Here is a 21,937-nt window from a genome sequence, read left to right as displayed (position 1 = left end):
GGATTCTTCCTTGAATTTCATCTTAGGGAAACTGAGCCATCTCAACTCGCTCTCCTGACTTCCAGCAGGTTTTCTGAGGCACGAGAGAATGTGAAAAGATCTCGGTTATTAACACAGGTCACCTCTACCTACACGAAAATGTCAGTTATCCTCTCTTGTAAATGCAGCGCTCATAACTAGCCTTGCAAACCATGCAAAGCAAATAAAGGAAGAACATCAGTGGATCTAATATCCCTACAAAAGACCACTTCAAAATTACACCTGCAGAGTTTACTGCCACTGTGTTTTCCTGGGTGGAATACAGTTCTAACCTTTCTCTGGCAAATGCAAGTCCACGTCAGAGAGAACAAGGAGAAAATTCCCATGTGCTCTTCTGCAATGGAATGTTGGGGATCCTTCTGTTCACTAGGTCTTAGGCTCAACACTATCTGTGACAATAATAAGTCAGATGACAGGGATATATAAACTAGAAACAAAGAATTTGGGGTCATTGGATCCATGTTCTTGCCAGGACCAGGATGCAAAGTAGGAATACAGCAATCTTATGCTGTCTCTCTTTCGCTTACATTCACACTTTCAAATCACAGGTTTGTTCTTATTTGGATGGCTTTCAATAAAGGATGGTTTAAATAATTTATCACATGTGAGCATCAAAATTTATAATCATGGGTCCTTTAAAATTCAGACTTTCAGAAAAAAAAAGTTTCTTTTTAAGTTCTCAAAAGCTTTGCTATGATTGATTTTTTTTGTATCGACCTATTAAGAAGGTTAGCACTCACTACAAATACCTCAAACATTTCCCAAAGAGCAATGTCATGATTCAGCAAGCTTCCTCCGAAGTAGTTGAGAGGATAAACTGAGCAAGACTGATAATACTTTGATGATTATTTTCTTTCTCCTTTATTACTGTTTTTAAAAACATTATTGAAGTCATTTTTAAAGGTTTTTTTAAAAGATTTATTTTATGTACTTGAAAGGCAGAGTGACAGAGAGGAAGGACAGAGAGAAAGTGATTTTCCATCCACTGGCTCACTCCCCAAACAGCCACAACAGTCAGAGCTGGGCCAAAACTCCATTCTGGTTTCCCTTGTGGGTGGCAGGAGCCCAAGTACTTGCCTTCATCCTCTGCTTTGCCAGATGCATTAGCAGAGAGCTGGGTCACAAGCTGAGCAGCTGAGACTCGAACCTGCACTATACGTGATGCTGCACTGCAGGCAGCTTAAGCCACTGTGATACAACACTGGCCCTGAAATGATTATTTCATAATTCTCCACAAGCATTTGGAATTTCTGTGTTTTCAAATGCCAAGGAATTTATTTTTAAAAATGACTTATTTATTTGAAATTCAGAGTTACAGAGTGAGAGAGGGAGATGCAATCTATTGGTTCACTCCCTGGATGGTTATAACAGCCAGGGCTGGGTCAAGTGGAAGCCGGGAGTCAGGAACTCCACTCAGGTCTCCCTCATGGGGGACAAGGGCCCAGGCACTTGAGTAGTCTTCCACTGCCTCCCCAGTCCATTAGCAGGGAGCTAGATTGAAGTGGAGCAGCCCAGGTTCAAACCGGCTCCCATATGGGATGCCAGCATCGCAGGCAGAGACTTTACTTGCTAAGCCATAGCCCTAGCCACAAGGAATGTTTAAAATTAAAAACTATGTCACAAATAAATGAGGAGTTGTATCAATCAAGTATGCTAATTTAATTTTTTAAAATTACAGAATGTCATAGCTTAATATAATGTCTACTACTGATCCTAAAAAACAAGACAAGAGCAATTTATTCCTCAAGCTAACATCACTACATACATAGAGAGCGAAGACTTGTAATTTAAAGGAAAACATTATTTTATGACAATAACACTTCAAAATTAACATATTGTACCAAAGTTAAGTAGATGTCTGCCTAAAAATAATGTAAAGATGCATATGCGAGGCTTTGGTCACAGCTGGGTGTCTCATGCCTTCCATATGCCTAAGCCTCTGTTTTTCCTGGAAGTTGGTCAAATCACGTCATCACTTTTACTATTATGAAATTTAAAATAGTTTTCTGAAATATATTTTGCTTATTTTTGTTTTCCATTTATTATGCTAGCCACTTATTGTGACATTTGATCTGAAATTTAATTTCCATTGATTCAGGAATATTTCAGCTGGCTTTGCATTCAGGACAAACAGATGTCAATCATCTGTAAGGCTTTTCTCTAGGTTTTCTCTGGCTGAGGCTCCTCTAGTCACTGGCACAAGGAGTATATTCCTGGTGTTGGTGTGCACAGCATTTCTATCAGAATTTGCACAAATACTTGCAAGAAGGAGAATGAAAAAATACCATCATAGAATATTGTTCTCCTCAAGAGATATTTATAGTTTATAAGCAATGAGTTAATGCTTACAATTTATACTTCAACTCTCCTAAAATTAAGTTGTCTGTTGATGACTCCAAATTAAACACCTAAACTCCCATTGTCTCTGTTAAGTCTCAGTTCAGAATTTCCAGTAGCTGTTAGATACGTTCATTTCTCTGAACCATCTCATTATACTGAGTGTAATGACTTCAGTGAAATGACCCAGAACCCAGGCTCAACGTGTAATATTCATTTTTCGTTTCTCTTCCTTATTCTCTTATGCTTCTTTCTCAAATTTAAATAAGTGCTCCCTCTAAGTCTATTTCATTTCCCTCACATCAACATTCTGCAAAATGTAAAGCCTCAAGGAGTCCATTGTGTACATTTTTCTGTACCCCCTCTTCAAGTATTTATTCGTCTTGCCAGCCAGGCTAAGATCTGTTCACTAGTTTTCTAGATTACTGTAACTCATAAATCACATTGCTCTGTTGCCTCCTCCCTCCCCGATCTCTACCCCGTGATGCTGCCTATTCCATCTTTCTCCTAAGCACAATTAAATTAGGTCAATCTCATGATCAAAATCTTCCAATGCCAACTACTACTTCATTCAAAAATGTTAAGCTTCCTCCAATGTTCCAAGCTCAATTTCACACCCAACTTTCTCTAGAGTCTTTGAAACATTTGCTTTGATTTACACAATGGCACTACTCTTTTTGTAGTTCTTTTGTGTACTTCTTTCATTCCATTTAAAGACTAGAAGCCATTGCAGATATGAATGTGTAAATCATTGCTATATTTCAGCACCATTTCTTGCACACAGTAAATCTAATAAACATTTAATTCAAGATTTCTCCAACCAGTGATTCTTGTCTGCCTTGACTTATCCACCTTCAATCTAAAGCAGGGTTTATCAAAGGCTTATCAACAATTTAGAGATGTTAATGTGTCATTTGGTGACCCAACTGTGGCTCCAATACTGTGTGGTCGGAAGAGTTCCTGCTGTAACTCCCATGTGCTTCTGTGTGGAGGAGGGGATATAAGGAGACAAAACTCTCCTGAGCTTTGCATCTCGGGATTTTACTTGCATTCAAACCAGACAGGATCCTGGTTAAGACCCAGATTCTCATTTAGAAGTCACAGAGCAGGCCTGAGATTCTGCATGTCTAGCGAGTTCTCAGATTCTGCTGATGTTATTGATTGTGGAGCCACAGTTGGAGTAGAGAGGCAAAGAACACTGCGGTACCGGTATCCCCAGCTGGATTCTTTCCCTCCTCCTCACAGTGCACTCTCTCTTAAACTCTAAATCATGGCATGTGTTAATGTACACAACTTATTTTTTCCTTTACAATCCTAAATTGGTCAAATCTGTACACCCCTAGTGAATTTACTGCTTCAGTGCCAAAAGTGATAAACGACTGGTTCAGTTTAAACCAACGGCACACGAACTTTTCCTCCTCGGTTTCCTCATATGAAGGGGGAAACGCATTCCCCTGGCGGGCTTTGAGAAAGCAGATGTCAGGAGGGAGACTCATCTCAAGTATCTTCCCTACTACCCACAGCAGCAATAATTATACTCACAATTATGTATTTAAAGACCTTACATTTTCTTTATATCTTATTTTGATATATTTGTTATATATATTATATGTAACATATATATAAATTTAGAGATGTTAATGTGTCATTTGGTGACCCAACTGTGGCTCCAATACTGTGTGGTCGGAAGAGTTCCTGCTGTGACTCCCATGTGCTTCTGTGTGGAGGAGGGGATATAAGGAGACAAAACTCTCCTGAGCTTTATATAATATATAATATTTATTATAAATTAACATTATATATTAATATATATTTGTAATCTCTATGAAGTGTACCACATCTAATTTGAGAAGCATAACATCTGATGAGCTTTCCTGTTTATTGTTTCATTTGATCCTCCAGAAGAACCTAATTTCCATGTGAAAAAACAGCCTCAGAAATGGTAAAGACATGTAGTTGTTCTAACAGTGCACAGACACCGAATGTCCAAGAAGGACCTAAAAACTACCTAGGCCTTTTAATTCGAAGCCTCATTACCCATTGCAGCCATATTTTATATTTTAATATAAAGCACTAGTTAGAAAAATAAGAATCTTTTCCTAAAGAGCTCTACTTATATTTCCACTGAATATACCAACAGACAAGGTCACTGCTGTTGCTCCTTCCACTTCACTACTCCATTGGGATTACGGAAGTATTCATCTCATTTTCTAGACCGTGTGCGACTCACTGGGGCTTTAGTCAAATAAACCTTCTCATGAGTACCTTTCACTATAAGTAAAAAGCACTTCAGTCCTAATTTATGCCTTTTTGATTAATAGCATTAAAGCGGCATGTTTAAAGAACTCTTACAAACTGTATATTACCAGTTCTTAAGAAGCCAAGGAGGTATTTGTCAAACTGTCTGTTAAAAAAGACCCAATAACATTCTATTTAAAACTACCCTTTTATTATATTTATACACATGTACTAAAAGATCCTTACTGTGAAAATTCCTTTGTAAGATTCAGGGAATTTGAGTCAGATTTTAGGGAAGCGAAGTTCTAAGATGAACATTTGTACATAAAAATCTCCACAATAATTTATACACCAGTAAACCAATCACATATGCTGGAAGATCCATTCAAAGAGAACTTCTTCAACAAAAACATAGCGGAGTGGGCCCTGAAGTTCCCTCAACATCTATGCATACCCAAAGACACAACTGAAGAGTCTCTGTCCCAGCTCTGTCACCCTCCAAGGAACAACTCAGTGAAGCCTGCACACATGATGTGAACTTGTCATAATGCCAGGAAGGTGTCTTGTATGACACTGTGCAGCAACGCTATATCGTGTATTACCTTATAATTCCTATGGAACTCCCACCTCTCTGTGACCCTCCACAGACCACTAATGTTGAGAACAGTGCTGCATGTATAACTGCAAATAGTGTTTAATGATTATTAAAAGATAGGGTTGGATACAGGTAAGTTTTGGCACAAAAGCTACTGAACTGAAAAGCACTAAACTTAGATCCAGTCTGCAGCTTTAAAAATTATCTACTGGGGCCGGCGCTGTGGCACAGTGGGTTAATGCCCTGGCCTGAAGCGCCAGCATCCCATATGGGCACCGGTTCTTGTCTCAGCTGCTCCTCTTCTGATCCAGCTTTCTGCTATGGCCTGGGAAAGCAGTAGAAGATGGCCCAAGTCCTTGGGCCCCTGCACCCATGTGGGAGACTCAGAAGAAGCTCCTGGTTACTGGCTTCGGGTCGGTGCAGCTCCGGCTGTTGCGGCCATCTGGGGAGTGAACCAGCTGATGGAAGACCTCTCTCTGTAACTCTCTTTCAAATAAATAAAATAAATCTTTAAAAAAAATTGTCTACTAAAGTAGATAACCCTAGGGTTATTCTGAAAATATTTTTAGAGTTTTGTGCATAAATCTGAATATATCAATCTTCAAACCCACAGTGATGACAGTCCACGTCACTACACCATGCATGGACACATTCCTCTGTGGACACATTTTTTCATCTATTTAAATTCTCTATCTAGATAGTAGCTGCCACTGATAATGAAGAAACATAGTTGATTGTGCAAAATTAGCCATTTGCGTTAAGATGTAAACAAAAATTCTGTGACTGGGAAACAACACTACATCAGTACCTTCTTCCACAAGGCATAGACTATGACACACTTCTCCTGAATCATCAACTATTCCTCTCCAGGATTATTTCAACTGCATATAAGTATGTTGTTAACAGGCAGCTGTGTTGCCTAGTGGTTAAGACGCTGGTTAGGATGTCTGAGTCCCGCATGCATTGCCTGGGTTCAATCCCAGCTAGATCCAGCTTCTAATTCCAGCTTCCTGCTATTGCAGATGATGGGAGGCTTTGATGATGGATCCTTGCCACCCATGTGGAAGACCTGCATTGAGTGCCTCACTCTTAGGCTTCAGCCTCTTTCCACTGTGGATATTTGGGAGGGGGTGAAGCAGCATATTGGGGGGGGGGGGGTTGCTCTCTATCTCTCTGCCACTGAAATAAATAAAATTTTGAAAATAACAAGTAAATACTAAATATGGTGTTACTTCTCCCATTTTTTAAAAAAGCCTCTTAATATCATCATCCCTCCTGACATGGCCCATGTCTCTAGTAAGGAAAATCCTTGAAAGAATTATCTACAGTCACTGTCTCCAGTTGCAGATTCTCAAGAACCTATCCTAATTGGGCTTTAGCTCCCACAGTCAGACACTGTTCTTACCAAGGTCAACAATAACCCCTTTGTTGTTAAAATTAAGGGGATGTTTAGCTCTCTCACTCATCCTATTAGCTGACTTTGAAACTGCTCATCATCCATTGCCTCCCTGCACATCCCTCATTTTTTTCTTCTTCACTACAACTCCCAATTTGTCTCCTATATACCTAGGCACTATTTTTCATTTCAGTTTGCACACATTCATCCTTTCTCTGCTTTCCTGAATTGACAGCATCTTAGAGTCCAGCCCTTTGAATTCTTCTACATCCTTTCCTTATTTCAGAATCTCGTGGATTACACTTTTCTATTTGATAACAGCCAAATTCATATCCCCAGCTGAGGTCTCTGTGAATGTCAGACTTAGACTCAACACCTGCATGGCAGCTCACTTAGATAACTAACAGCCTTCTCAAACTAAGTACGTCCACTTAATCTCCCACAAAACCTACTACTTTAATTAACAGTAACTCCATATTCAGACCAAAACCTCATGGAATCGTATTTGTCTTCCCTCTCTCCTTCCATTTACACCCTCTTCTCTCTCCCCCACTGCTACTACATGGGCTCACCCGGAATGTTCCAACAGCCTCCAGTGTGGCTCCCTATTTCTCTGACTGCCCCATCCTCATTCAGTGTATTGTCAACAGAAATCAGAGTAATCCTTCTACAATAAGAGTCAGATCACATACGGCCTTGCCCAACACTCTCTCGTCCACTCCCTAATACTCAGACGAAATGTCAATGTTTCAGCAATGGCCAGCAGTAGATCTAATCCCTCCACCATTCTGTTAATTCTCTATTTGATCTGTCTTCCCCTTCCAGCCATCCCACTGATCCGTAGCCGGCTCGTCTCCTTGAGGATCCTTGAACGCCCAGACACCCTCTTACCATAGGGCCGTCACTTGTGGCATTCTTCCTGCGTGACTACTCCAGACATCTGTATGACATGCCAGAGCAGTCACTTTCCGGATTTGTGAACTATCACTTCCTCTTCATATCACTGAGGTTGACTACTCTGCACCTGCCACTCTATCTCCATGTTCCTTTCCTCCCCCTCCACAGTCCATCCGTATCACCTTCTGCTTTGCCAAATAACTGATGTATTATGGTCTGGTTTGCTCCACCAGGATAACACAGAATGTTTTGCTTTTCTGCTTGCTGATATCCCCACTACCTAACAGGCATTCACAAATGATTGTCAGCTGTTGACAGCTGAGGACCCACACTCAAAAAAAAAAAAAAAAATCCTCAAACTCTTACACCTATGCAGGCCTAACTGCAGGAACATATATTAACAAAATATACGTCTGGGAAGCCATGGGATTCCATTCAAACATGGCACATCCCTCCCCTACCCAAAACAAGGCATCCTACAAGCAAAACATATTTTGTGGGGATTCTTTTTTTTTTGGACAGGTAGAGTTATAAACAGTGAGAGAGAGAGAAACAGAAAGGTCTTCCTTCCATTGGTTCACTCCCCAAATGGCCGTCACGGACAGTGCTGTGTCGATCCTAAGCTAGGAGCCAGGTGCTTCTTCCTAGTCTCCCATGCAGGTGCAGGGCCCAAACACTTGGGCCATCCTCCACTGCCCTCCCGGGTCATAGGAGAGAGCTAGACTGGAAGAGGAGCAACCAGGACTAGAACCCGGCGCCCATATGGGATGCTGGTGCTGCAGGCAGAGGATTAACCAAGTGAGCCATGGCGCCGGCCCCTTGTGGGGATTCTTGCTGCAAGATTGACAAGACTTCTTCAGAGGCCGTGCGCAGCGCAGGCTATCTTCTTCTCCATTGATACCACACCAAAAAACTTCCAGATTGCAATCCTGAATGACTTTATGGCTCCTTTTAACCTATCCTGAGGGTTACTCCCGCTCACAAACAGCACGCTCTGATCAAGGTCAGCAATGATCTTGTTAACTGCAAGGGGTGGTTAACCACAAAGACCAGCGCTAAATACTAAATGACCACAATGGGAAAAATACTTCGAAGTGTCCTCAATAAATTCAGACTGTGGGCAGTTTTTGCCTGAAGGAGAGAAACTCCAGTAGAAAATGCACAGGGAATGTACAGGAGTAATTTTAACACACGTTGTAAATCTCGAAGAGGGGACTGTATAATATTTCTCAAACTTGTTTACATAGGGAAACCTTTGGTCTAGGAATAACCACTATCGTCCAGCAAGATAACACATTTCACACAAAACAAGAATTGCCAGTGTTTACTGAATGCTTAACTCTGCCAACACTATTTTAGGTCCTTTACATGGACTGACACACCTTTGCAACAAGCTTAAACACATGAAGGTATGTGACTGTTATATTACCATGTTATATTACCACATTCTCTGTAGTCAATAAGAAAGCTGCAGCACAGAAAATAAATAAAGATCCAAATATCTCACAACTAATAGCAGCAATGATGACATTGGCAGTTAGGTTTCAGAATCTGCTATCTTTACTGCTACATCACTGACTACTGTCTTCACAACTACTGGATTGAGACAACACACATGGTAATGGATGAGTCCAATTGAACAGGTGTCATGAGTCCCCCAGCCAGGAAGCCTTTGCTTGAGACACTGTACTTCACAAATACAGACATGTACGTATACAAAATTATGGATTTATGCATTGATTTCTCAGTGAATTCTGACAAAGTCAAGAACCATTCTGTAAGGTAATTAATGGAAAATTGAGGTAGCAGGCAAAAATTTTAAAACAAGATCTAAAATTTCCTGGCCATTGAATGTACAACTCGGGCTCAGAAAGCTTGGGGGCAGAGGAATTGGTGAGCTGCCCACGACTTTCTGAGCTTCACCTCCTGGTAGGTTCTTTTTCTGATTCCTGCTGTCCACTGCTCAGCATCTACAGACAGTTGCTTCATGTACTTTATCCAGTTGTAGTTGTTTATGGCACAAAGTATAATCCAGCCCTAGTTTGTGTGGCAAGGTTAAAGGCTTTTTTTTAAATCCCCAACCTATCCCTAACTACAGATGTTAACATTTACTTCAGGCCTGAAGAATGTTAGGGGATTGATTCAAAGTTGACTATGACTGTGGTTAAGAAATGGATGATACTCACATATAAGTTTTAGTTCTTGATTAAACTAAATAACAATGAATCATATTTCATAATGAGATCAATGTTCCTGCCTAAAAAATCTCATCTTAAATTACCAATAAATATAATTCTAATTTAAAGGACATATACATATAACTTACACTAAGCAAATGTGCAGAAGTTATAATGTGCTAACTTCACTTGCTGTAACAGTGAATATCCTAGCAGCTTTTACTATTGATGTTTGAGATAGAAAATGGCCCAGAGGATCTCACACTTGGAAAAAAATAAGCTATGCACACATACACAAGATGATTAACTACAATTCTTATAATTACATAATATTATGATTTATAATAATACATTATATTATAATATACAGTTTATCACATAATATTAATATTTAAAAACAATTAGCTTCACATGTTTCATTTATTAAATAATGTTTTTAATCTGTTTCTATTTGAGCCGTTTTTTCTGTTATAAAACATGTATATTCTTTTGATGGTAAAGCTCTCCTAGGTGTGCTAATCTTCATAGATATTTCATTATTTAAAATCACCTCTGACAATTAATTAGTATGTTATACAGAATTAGTTTTAAAAACTTTCACTGGGGACTTACTTGTTTTAAGTGAATACCAATGACAGCTTGAAGATTAAATTGATCATTTTAAATATTGGGCTGAAAAGTGTACTTGAATAGTTTCAGCACCATTTTTCCTCACTAAGATAAATAACTGGGCTTCGTATTTTATAATATTTTATTAACTGATGCCAATACTATAAACATATCACCAAAGTCAATATGATTTCTAAATAAAATAGATGCACTGATTGAAAAGGACATTCAGAAATCATAATACACAATGTAAAAATAGTCACATGCTTACCTTTGTAGGTTAGCTTGAGCCGTGGAATATTTTGCTTAGAAGTCCCAATGACAGGAAGAAACAGCATGGTCATGGTTAGCATCATCAAAGTGTGAAAAAGGTGAAAATCCTGGCTTCCGAACTTGAATCTCTCATCTTTATTAGCATTCATGATGAAAATAAGGCTCTCTTTTCTGATAGTGTTAATTTAATCTAAAAACAAGAAGAGAAGTATTCAGATAGCAGTCATCCCATTTTCCTAGACTATTATTATTATAGTTTTCTGAATACATGTGGATTTGTTTTGCTCTTAGGGAACTGCTGCAAAGAAAATGAACTGGAGCTGAGTAATAAATTTCAAGACTGGCTTTACTCAGTAGAAATGAATGTACCATGGGGCTGGTGCTGTGTACAGTGGGTTAAAGCCGTGGTCTACACTCTCGGCATCCCATATGGGCGCTGGTTTGAGTCCCAGCTGCTCCACTTCTGATCAAGCTCTCTGCTATGGCCTGGGAAAGCAGTGGAACATGGCCCAAGTCCTCGGGCCCCTGTACCTGCATGGGAGACCCAGAGGAAGCTCCTGGCTCCTGGCTTCAGATCAGCTCAGCTCTGGCCATTGCGGCCATTTGGGGAGTGAACCAGCGGATGAAGGACCTCTCTCTATCTGGCTCTACCTCTCTTTGTAACTCTATCAAATAAATAAAATAAATCTTAAAAAAAAAAAGAAAGAAATGAATGTACTACTAGAAAGTCAACTATTTTGTTAATTAACTATTGGATTAAACTATTTGGTTAAAGTGTTTTTTAAAGTCTTTTTATTTTTGTATTTAATTCCAACAGCTGAGGAACCATCTTCTCCACAGCCCGATAAACTGATCAGAAAAGGCAACAGGAGCCTGAGCTCACTCCTCCTCATGCGCAGATGAAGACATGCCAAGCAAGCACAATCTCACAAGAGCTTTGTTTTGAGTGTGTTCTTGACTCCGACCAGAGAAGACATTTTAAAAGTTCAATCAAATTGGAGAAAGTGGGTAAGATCAGGGCCACCAGTACAGGTAAATGTTAGGCAAGTAACAACAGAATCTGATCTGTACCCTCTTCTACTTCACCCAGGGCAGCACTGACTAGAAAAGCAAACTACACATGAGAGGCATGTCTAAGAGGTAAAGGTGGTTACTGACCAGGATGCAGAAATAGGCTGACTTGGTTATCTCTGAAAACATGGCAAAAAGCAAGTGAGTATTTCAAACTAAGACTATATCACAAAGTAGAAGTCATATTTATTGAATATTATATGTTCTAGATGGTTTGTTTTTAAGGTACTATTTACTGGTTAAATGTGTTAATGCTAATGGCAGCCATGAAGGGTCAGCAGTCATTTTCCTCACTTCACAGATGAGAAAACCAAGATCCAGCGTTAAATAGTTCTCCCAAGATCCCATGAGAAGCAAGAGATGGAGCCCAGTGACAGTGGATGGACTTTAGCTAGAGTCTGCTTCCTAACACCTGTCTTTGAGGGCTTTTCCTTGCGATAAACTCCAGTGGACTTCAACTCCTGATGGCGTCTTCAGCTTCTTTTCCTTCTCCATTGAGCGACTGCTGTCTTTCCAGGAAAGAGCACATAGAAAGGATCTGGCTGCACTGGCTGCCAGAGGTTCCAGTGCCAGCTTTGGGAGTTGTCTAAGTAATTTTTATGTTCCTTGGTGCTAGCTATAATCATAATAAGAATGTATTGGACGTTTACATAATGTGTTAATGACTTAATATTTAAAATAAATATTTTATGCTTAGGATTTTTTAAGGTCAAATAATAGGTAAATTTTCTTAAAGGAGACCAACTCTTCACTTTACTAAACTATCTCACAGAATTTGAATATCGAAGTTCCAGTTACGCATCTCAAAAGTTAAGATAAGAAAGATCACATTTTGAGGAGTATTAATATATGTTCATGCTTATCATATAAGTAATTAAGGACAGACTTCAAATTTGTTGTTAAATTTCTTCATAGAATGTTGAACATGAATGTTTAATAAATTATAAATTCTCAATTACTTTCACTCTCTTCCAAGACACCTAAGGAAGTACCACCTTATTTTTTGTGTGTGAATAATTCTTGCACCACATTGTTTTTGTATGTGAACTATTCTTTGAATAACTCTTATAGAAGATTACTCTATGTGCAAGTAACAAAGTTGACTTAGTCATTTAAGAATATTTTTATTTAACATTCCACATATTTCATTCATATTTACTTGACATTCCTTGAACATTTTATCTCATTAGGTATAATTTGGGGAACAACAGGAATGCCTCTGGCCCAAAAGATCTATACTAGCAGCATTCTTTTATGAATATTTTAGTTGTTTTTTGAATATTTTAGTTGTATATATTTTAATATAAAACATAAAGTCCTTAACTAACATATATAAAAGTCTAAAATATAAAGAATTATATTATGTCAAATGCACTAAGAAACCATGTCAATGTTATTGAATGAAAGGAAGCATGAACTGGTCTACAGAAAAGGAAATTGATTACACCTGAATTAAGAAATGCATTTTGCAACTTTGTTCCTCACTTATACCAGTAAAAATTGTATTTATTGACTTACAGATTCTCCTTAAAGGCTTGCAGGATTATATTTCTGTATTTACTTATAGATATAATTATTTACATAACTTGCAATTATATATTTAAATATATAGTCACATGTACACATTTTTATATATTCTTATTAGTCATTAATACCATAGCCAATCTCCAACCATTTATTAAGGTAAGTAAAAAGAAAGATTCTTTTCTGAAAGGAGTTGTTGATTCTATATAATTAAGTACCTTAAAATAATTCTAAAATCAAGGCATCTATGAGGTGCAGTAGAAGATGGTTTAAAAGGCACCGTCTCCATTGAACAGGGCAGGGATAGCTTCCTGGGGGACACAGAAGAAAGGCAAGAACAGAGAGTTCCATAAAGCACCGGCCAAGGCCTGCAGGAGAGCCCGGCCAGCAGCAGGACACTCAGAGGCTATACAGAGAGGGAAGAGAAGGCGAGGCAGGATCCGCGTAATCCAGGGGAGGGTGAGGGAAGGGAGAACAGGGGACACCAAAAGGCCACCTGAGCTGACTCCAGTGCTCCCCCTGCCAGCCCTGGGACCAGTACTCTCAGGATTCCAGCAGCACGTCGCCGTGTACTACCGCTGGCACCGGATGGTACTGCCGCCATGATGCTGATGCCGTTCACTTTCACCAGTGCTCTTCTAACCCGCTTTCCTGTTGCTTTGACTTTCTCCTACACCCACGTGTTAGTAGACTCTGCTATCTGACTGAGGCAAAACCACAGCCTCACTATGCAAACATGCATTCTCCCTCCTCCCTACACCCTCCGGAAGAAGTGACAGGCAAACTAAATGTAGACAATGAGTATGTTAAATTTCTCATTAGGCTTTAGCTTTTCCTGAGCTTCTGAACATCTGAAAAACTATTTTTTCATGACAAGTAACAACGCATGTAATGTGAATGCATGTTTACATGCATACGCAAAAAGAGAGGGAACTTTCCATGTGTGCATTTTATTAGCAATAATGACCTCAGTACAGGACATTTCCTGGAAATTAATGACTAGTTGGGGTTAATGGCCCTTGGCTATGTATTGAGATATCTACTCCTCCAACTGGTCATTAATCGCTAGGACATGCCCTATGCCTCTAACACCGTAAGTTAAAAAGATTGATGTTTTCATTTTCCATGAACAGTAGTCATACTGTTCCTTGTAACCCAACTCATTAATATTGTTAAGTAATTTAAAAATCAAAGTACTGCTTTCTTTACCACCATGACATTCTGATAAGTGGCTACACGTGCTGAAACATATACCGATGGGACGAAACGAAATAAAGCAAAAGTCCTGAAACTGGTACAACTTCAAAAACAAAATCCTGACTTTGGGACTATAAAACATTCACTCTCTACAATCTGCTGCTCCCGAGTCTGTTTTTCTTTCCAACAATCTTTTGAATTCAATAGTTAATCTTTTAATTGAGAAAATTTATTGGGTTAAATGTCTTGCCAACAACCTCTCCACTAATCTATTGCCAGTTTGCTATCTTCCAGTGCATGTGTGTATGTTTTGTATGTGCTTACATGAGAATGTGTCCTGCATCTGGGAGGAATTAGGGACAAAAGTAGGTGTGATTTAACCCAAAGTGGGTGGATCTGGGGAACTGCACAGGTTATACTGCATGCTACTGTCTGTAACAAGCTCGACCTGGAGCCAATTAACCGCGTGTAATCTATTCCAGATGTTCTTTGGGACAAACAGCACTCTTGGGGATCCTCAGATGTGGAGCCAATAGGGAGTGTTCTGATTATGAGAGGCTTTTACACACTGTTCCACTAAATCAGAGATCCAATGCATAACCTAACACTCAAGGAGGCCTTGTGCCTTTTCCCTAAGGAAACTATAGAGTCCAGAGCTTATTAGACGGATGGCAACTGTCAAAAAATGTATTTGAGGAGCAAGAGATATACTGTTCTATATATGGACTACTTCATTGATTTGCCTTTTTATTTCTATTTGTTCCAATACTCATCAAGGCAGGACAATGTGCTGTTAAAAAGTGGAAAAACTAGCTTCTATGCATGGATCAAAAGTGAAAATACTTGTACACAATTAAGTCTTCACACATGAAAACCTAGAACACCTCTTAGGTGTGTGTTTGGAGATAAGTAAGGTGAAGGAAGGAAAAAGAATCTTTGATTAAGTTTATAAAGTTATATTTGTTCTTCATAGCTCAGTGTGTACATGAGGTCACCTGAAAACTTTCTGCCCAATTCAGGAGACACAAGGTGCTATGACCACACACAGATTCAAAGCAATAATTGCAGACCTCACTTTGGTCAAATTGCAGCTTAGATACTTGAGCTACTGTTGAAATAGATAGATTTTCTATAGGTTGCACAACACAGATCAATTATTGGTACAATTACTTCATGGGATAGCTGTGGATGAGGAACCAAACGGCAATTATAGAAGAAATGTGAGAATCAAAGTAATACAGACAAACTAAAGGGAGACTGTGGTTGCCGAGGGCTGTTAACGGAATCCATTGATCAAATGCAAAAATATCAAAGCGGATGCAAGTGGTATGTAAGAAAGTCCAGGGGAATGAAACTTGCAATGCTAGAACTTTAATTTAAATTTATTTTGTCTCATCTTTTCAAATGTTCCATTTGCTAATTTTCTAATATTCACAATTTCTCACTTCTATAGCATAGTCAGCAGTTCAGTTCAAGTTCATAGCACTCTTAGTAATGGAGACTTTCATTGTCTAGTAATCGACTTCACTGCTCCAAATGTCCTAGATTCCCTGTCAACTGATAGATTCCAGCATAGTCTGGAAGATCATCTGACTTTTCAGAGATTATGAAAAGCCTTACATTTGATTAAATGTTAATCTATTTCCTACAATCTTTCCAGCAATAGTGATGTTTCCTCGTGCACAGGATCAGGTGGAGGAGAGCTGAGCTCCAGCCTTTGTGAGTAGAGATCATTTACAGTAATTATATTTCTATTTTGAGTGGTTTAAATATGATACTTACATTTTAAAACACACTGAAACTATACTGTTATATAAATATCTCCTCAACAAGGCAGCACTGTTAAATTTCTTTTCTTTTTTTTTTTTTTTTTTTTTTTTGCACATGAGTTTCTGTGCTTTTAGCCATGTACTTTCAGGTAAGTCAATTTTGGGGGACTTTACACCTAATGAATTCAATAGAAAATAACCCAACAGTGGGATCTCACAGTATACATGTGCAACCCCTTAGACTTAATATAATGAGTTGCTTTTTTTTTTTTTTTACTTGAGCATGAAAGTAACCGTAAAACGATGTTTAAGTTGCATGGACATCTCAAAGAAATGAAGCACTTTCAGCATCTAAACTGTTCAAATAATCAATACTTTTACTAAAAAAAGTACTGTAAATGATTTTATCAATCATGTTTCTTAACCTAAATAGCATATCGATTTTCTATTTAAAGAAGAGAACTGGTAGTTACCAACTTGTGGGATCAGAGAAAGAAACACAGTGTTTAGTATTGCAATCATAATGTTTACTTATTGATATGTGTTTATTAACAGTTGGTTATCTATAAATTGAGTCCTTTTATTTTTTATGAATATCACTACTATTAAAACTAAGTGATGCTTTTGCAAAGATCACAAAATCTTAGTTTCTTTCTTGTGATCCACTTTTTTTTTATTAGTTTGGAAGCTATGTGCCCAGAAAAGTTTGTGCAGACTTTATAATATTTATCCAATATGTCTGTCAATGTAGGCAATAAATGGATTTGACTCTTCCTAAATAACTGATTCTGAATAATAAAGTGTAAGAGATTATGCCATTTGCAAACAAGTTTAGGGGACCCATGGTCTCTCTACCAGCAGATACAACTGTTCACCTACAAACTTGTCTTTCAGAGCAGCACAGCTATCTCCTAATACTTTAACATATTACCACAGTGCCCGCTTCAGCCAAATTTGCTGCCTAAGTTCCCAATAAAACAACTTCACGTAAAACTTTAAAATCAAGCTGGCATATACATTGGTGAGTATATGTAATACCGATTGGAGATGTTTATGAATAGAATCAGGTCTCTGCTACTGTCTTTGCCAGAAAGACTATTAGCACCAAAGTGGAAACAAGGAACTGACACAAACTTGTGGACTCTGTGAAATGTAAGCATACCAGTTTACAGAGCTGGCACTGTGGCATAGTAGGCTAAGCCTCTGCCTAAGGCACCAGCATCCTATATGGGCACCAGTTTGTTTCCTGACTGCTCGTCTTCCAATCCAGCTCTCTGCTTATGGCCTGGGAAAGCAGTAGAAGATGGCCCAAGTGCTTGGACCTCTGCACCGATGTGGGAGACCCGGAAGAAGTTCCTGACTCCTGGTTTGGGATCAGTTCAGCTCCCACTGTAGCGGCCACTGGGGAGTGAAACAGCAGATGGAAGACTTTTCTCTCTGTCTCTCCCTCTCTTTACCTCTACCTCTACCTCTCAAATAAATAAAATCTTTAAAAAAAAAAAAAAGAATATATGGCCGGCGCCGTAGCTTAACAGGCTAATCCTCTGCCTTGCGGCGCCGGCACACCGGGTTCTAGTCCCGGTTGGGGTGCCAGATTCTATCCCGGTTGCCCCTCTTCCAGGCCAGCTCTCTGCTACGGCCCAGGAGCGCAGTGGAGGATGGCCCAAGTGGTTGGGCCCTGCACCCCATGGGAGACCAGGAGAAGCACCTGGCTCCTGGCTTTGGATCAGCGTGATGCGCCGGCCGCAGCGGCCATTGGAGGGTGAACCAACAGCAAAGGAAGACCTTTCTCTCTGTCTGTCTCTCTCTCTCACTATCCACTCTGTCTGTCAAAAAAAAAAAAAGAATATAGCTTATTCCAAACAACAGACAGCAATATATATTTCTACAATCCAATATTTCCTTTGTATTGGATCATGACATTATTTTTTATTATGCATCCTTCTATTACACCAGCATTATGTTTTCTGCTTCCACCCCTAGCCTTCACTTTTAAAAGTGGCATCAAGGGGCTGGCACTGTGGCATAGGTTAATCCTCTGCCTGGGGTGCTGGCACATGGGTGCCAGGTCTAGTCTCGACTGCTCCTCTTCTGATCCAGCTCTCTGCCATGGCCTGGCAAAGAGGTAGAAGATGGCCCAAGTCCTTGCCCCTGCATCTGTATGGGAGACTCGGAAGAAGTTCCTGGCTCCTGGCTTCAAATAGGCCCAGCTCCAGGCATTGCAGCCGTTTGGGGAGTGAACCAGCAAATGGAAGACCTCTCTCTGTGTGTCTCTCTCTCACTGTCTGTAACTCTACCTCTCAAATAAATGAATGTGGGAGTGGGAATAAGAGAGGGAGGAGATGTACAGTTTGGCACATGCTCACTCAGGCTTACTCCTAATGGTAGAGCTAGAGATGTGCCAGGGGATTCCAATTCAATCTCATCAAGGTGGCATGTGCCAATGCCATCTTACTTGTTGGAGTGATCAGTTTAGGTTCATGGTTGATCAGGGGGATGGGATTGAGTGTCAAGGGGATTGCATGGATGGGAACAGTGTCTGCAAATAATTGATAGAATTAAAAAGGAGAGAACGATCCAACATGGGAAGCGGATACACAGCAGACTCATAGAATGGCAAAAGTCCTAAACAGCACTCTGGCCTCAGAATCAGTCCTTAAGGTATTCGAATATGGCTAAAATCCCATGAGAGTTTCGCAGGCATGGAAAGAAGGAGGTACCTTTCTCTGAAGAGGAGAGAACTTCCACTTTGATTATGACCTTGTCTAAATAAGATTGGAGTTGGCAAACTCAAGAGGCTTCCATAACCTTAGCAACTCATGACAAGAGCCTCAGGTGATTACTGGCGTCATCAATAAGAGTGTCAATTGTTAAATCAACAACGGGAGTCACTGTGCACCTGCTCCCCATGTAGGATCTCTGCCCTTAATGTGTTGTACTATGAGAATTAATGGTAAAACTACTACTCAAACAGTACCCTATACTTTGTGTGCCTTTGTGGGTGCAGTCTGTTGAAATCTTTACTTTACTAAATTGATCTTCTGTATATAAAGATAATTGAAAATGAATCATGATGAAGAATGGGATGGGAAAGGGAGTGGGAGATGGGATGGTTGTGGGTGGGAGGGAGGTTATGGGGGAAAAGCTGCTATAATTCAAAAGTTGTACTTTGGAAATTTATATTTATTAAATAAAAGTTGAAAAGAAAAAAAAAGTGGCATCAAGATCTTTCACAAACTTTTATCAGTGTTCTTTGCTTTCAGCTTTCTTTTCTGCCTAATTATGTTAGTTAAGAACTTTATATATTTTATACTTTATTGTTTGCAGACTGAGCATATGGATAGGATTATGCAAAATAGTTATTAAGATAACTTTCCAACAAGAAAAAAGCATATTTAAAATAGCTATGTTTTATGCAAGATCAATTTATCAATTACATTTTTATTGACATTGAAACTATTATCAAATATATTTTGAAATTCATACGAGGTTACAAAACATCATTGACCGAACTTCATTATTAGTATCCTATAATTTCGTATGAAATCATAGAAAATTTATATATATGTCTGAATACACATACATACATGTATGTTTGTATATATCAAGTTCAAAAATAAATTTTAGTTTATTGTCTGAGAACTGAGAAAATAAGAAAGCATTATCACTTAAGTGAAGACACTGAAAAATTAGATAGTAGCTTAAAACTCAATTAGGTTCTGACAAGTTACAAAAATACTTGAATCACATGTTAAGCAATTCCAGATCTGTACAGATGCCAAGTCTTATTTATAATGGTTTTCAAAGTTATTATGTTTATAGCATCCATAAGATTTGAGACAGTCTTTCCCACAGCTTCAAAGAACTACTGTGTCTCTTAATAGATCTTCTTAGCCTTAATATAGAATATTAAAAGCACACAAATTCTTTCTATTTTTAATAATTACTCAAATCATAAACTTGGCATATTACAAGTTTATGTAGCATGAGTTTTATTCTCCACAAAATGTATGTATCATTTAATGTTAATTAGAAATTAATAAAACTAAAAATAAATGTCAATGTATTATATAATTCTAATTAGCATTATTGTAAAATTATGAAACCCTGCTTAATAAATAATACAGGTTTAAACTGTCTATTATATACTTTAATATGGAGAGATTATACTTTAAAGCATGATTCTATCACATTTTCTTTCAGAAGCGTTATTCAACATACCAGACATGCAACGTAGAAATGTATGTATAGGGGCCGGTGCCGCGGCTCAATAGGCTAATCCTCCACCTTGCGGTGCTGGCACACCAGGTTCTAGTCCTGGTCTGGGTGCCAGATTCTGTCCCGGTTGCCCCTCTTCCAGGCCAGCTCTCTGCTGTGGCCAGGGAGTGCAGTGGAGGATGGCCCAAGTGCTTGGGCTCTGCACCCCATGGGAGACCAGGAGAAGCACCTGGCTCCTGGCTTTGGATCAGCGTGGTGCGCTGGCCGTGGCGGCCATTGGAGGGTGAACCAACAGCAAAGGAAGACCTTTCTCTCTGTCTCTCTCTCTCACTGTCCACTCTGCCTGTCCAAAAAAATAAATAAATAAATAAAAGTATATGTATAGGATGAGTAGGGTGCAACAAGCCAACTCATTCTATCCATATTGATTATACTCCTAAATACAAATGTGTAAGTTTAGAAATTACTCTCATATGTATTAAGAGAATATAAGAAAAAGGGACTAATTCAGCTTTACCCAAAGGAGCTGCTTAATAAGTTCCACACTGTGCTTTATTAACAAAGTACGAGAAATTTCAGCTTCTTTATTGGGCAGTGCCATTTCTCTAGAAACCCTTCTGGTATTCCTGTGGAAATGTTTTCCTTTGTTTGCAAGATTGTTCTGTTGAAGCCATGTGCTGAATATTTGGGCCGCCTAATTCCCCCTGCACTCTCCTCACCCACCTTATCTGCAGTGCCCTATCTCTTAGTGCCAGTTTCCAAGCTGTGTTTAATCTCATCCCTGTATCTCCAGCTGTATCTGAACAATGGAACCTAAATGGCCATTCCAAAGCTTTCTGCTTTTAAACAGTGACCTAGTTAGGATAAGCAGGGGGTCCCTGACTTAAGCACAGAGCCACTCACAGACCTTCTCCCATTAGTTAATTTTGTATATCTTTTTCTCTTAGAGAAAATATCATATTTCCACTGAAGTTGACTTGGAAGTGAAATAAGCACCATGGAATAGATTTTAAAACACAACATTCAGCTCAGATCATCTCAAAATCATCAATAACTGACCTAATTTACTTTACCATGAGATAAAATTCTTCCAGGGCCTGGGCAGCCTACTGGTGAGGAGCTCAGGCCCTGGCCACAGCACAGTTAGGGTTGTAATCCCCGTTTTCAGTTGTTCAGCTTTATCCCCGGGGGAATTCACTTAATTTCTCTACATCCAGTTTCCTCATCTACAAAACAGGATGATCAGTTCCTATAAACTATGGTTGTTGTGAGAATACAGTGAGTGCTCGCTTCGGCAGCACATATACTAAAATTGGAACGATACAGAGAATACAGTGAGTTAATTAATGGACAGTGCAGAGAATGCACATAGTTCCTTGTCTGGCACTGTTAACACTCATCAAAGATTAGCTCAGCGCTCTTCAATTTTGACACAGACCATGATAGCAACCATTTCTTAAAAATAGTGAGTGAATCTGAAACTAAAAGGGACAGTGGAAATTCCTATATTCTCCCATCACGTGTGCAAAAGTGTTTGTGTTCTTTGACATTGAAGTACCCAACCCTCATTCTACAATGTAATTTTTTTTATGCACAA

The 21,937-nt window shown here is 39.1% G+C and overlaps 1 protein-coding gene across 1 annotated transcript in view; it reads right to left on the bottom strand.

The window, feature by feature from the left end:
* Positions 1-21,937, bottom strand: part of SEMA3D (semaphorin 3D) — a 191,210-nt gene that overhangs the window by 118,857 nt on the left and 50,416 nt on the right. The window contains exon 3 of the mRNA XM_062179057.1: positions 10,560-10,751. Within this exon, the coding sequence (XP_062035041.1) occupies positions 10,560-10,710 (151 nt within the window). The 5' untranslated portion in view covers positions 10,711-10,751. The remainder of the gene's footprint in view (positions 1-10,559; positions 10,752-21,937) is intronic.

The sequence above is a fragment of the Lepus europaeus genome, chromosome 20 (genome assembly GCF_033115175.1).
Source record: "Lepus europaeus isolate LE1 chromosome 20, mLepTim1.pri, whole genome shotgun sequence".
In the NCBI taxonomy this organism is placed as follows: domain Eukaryota; kingdom Metazoa; phylum Chordata; class Mammalia; order Lagomorpha; family Leporidae; genus Lepus; species Lepus europaeus.
This window is presented reverse-complemented; position numbering and strand designations above follow the sequence as displayed.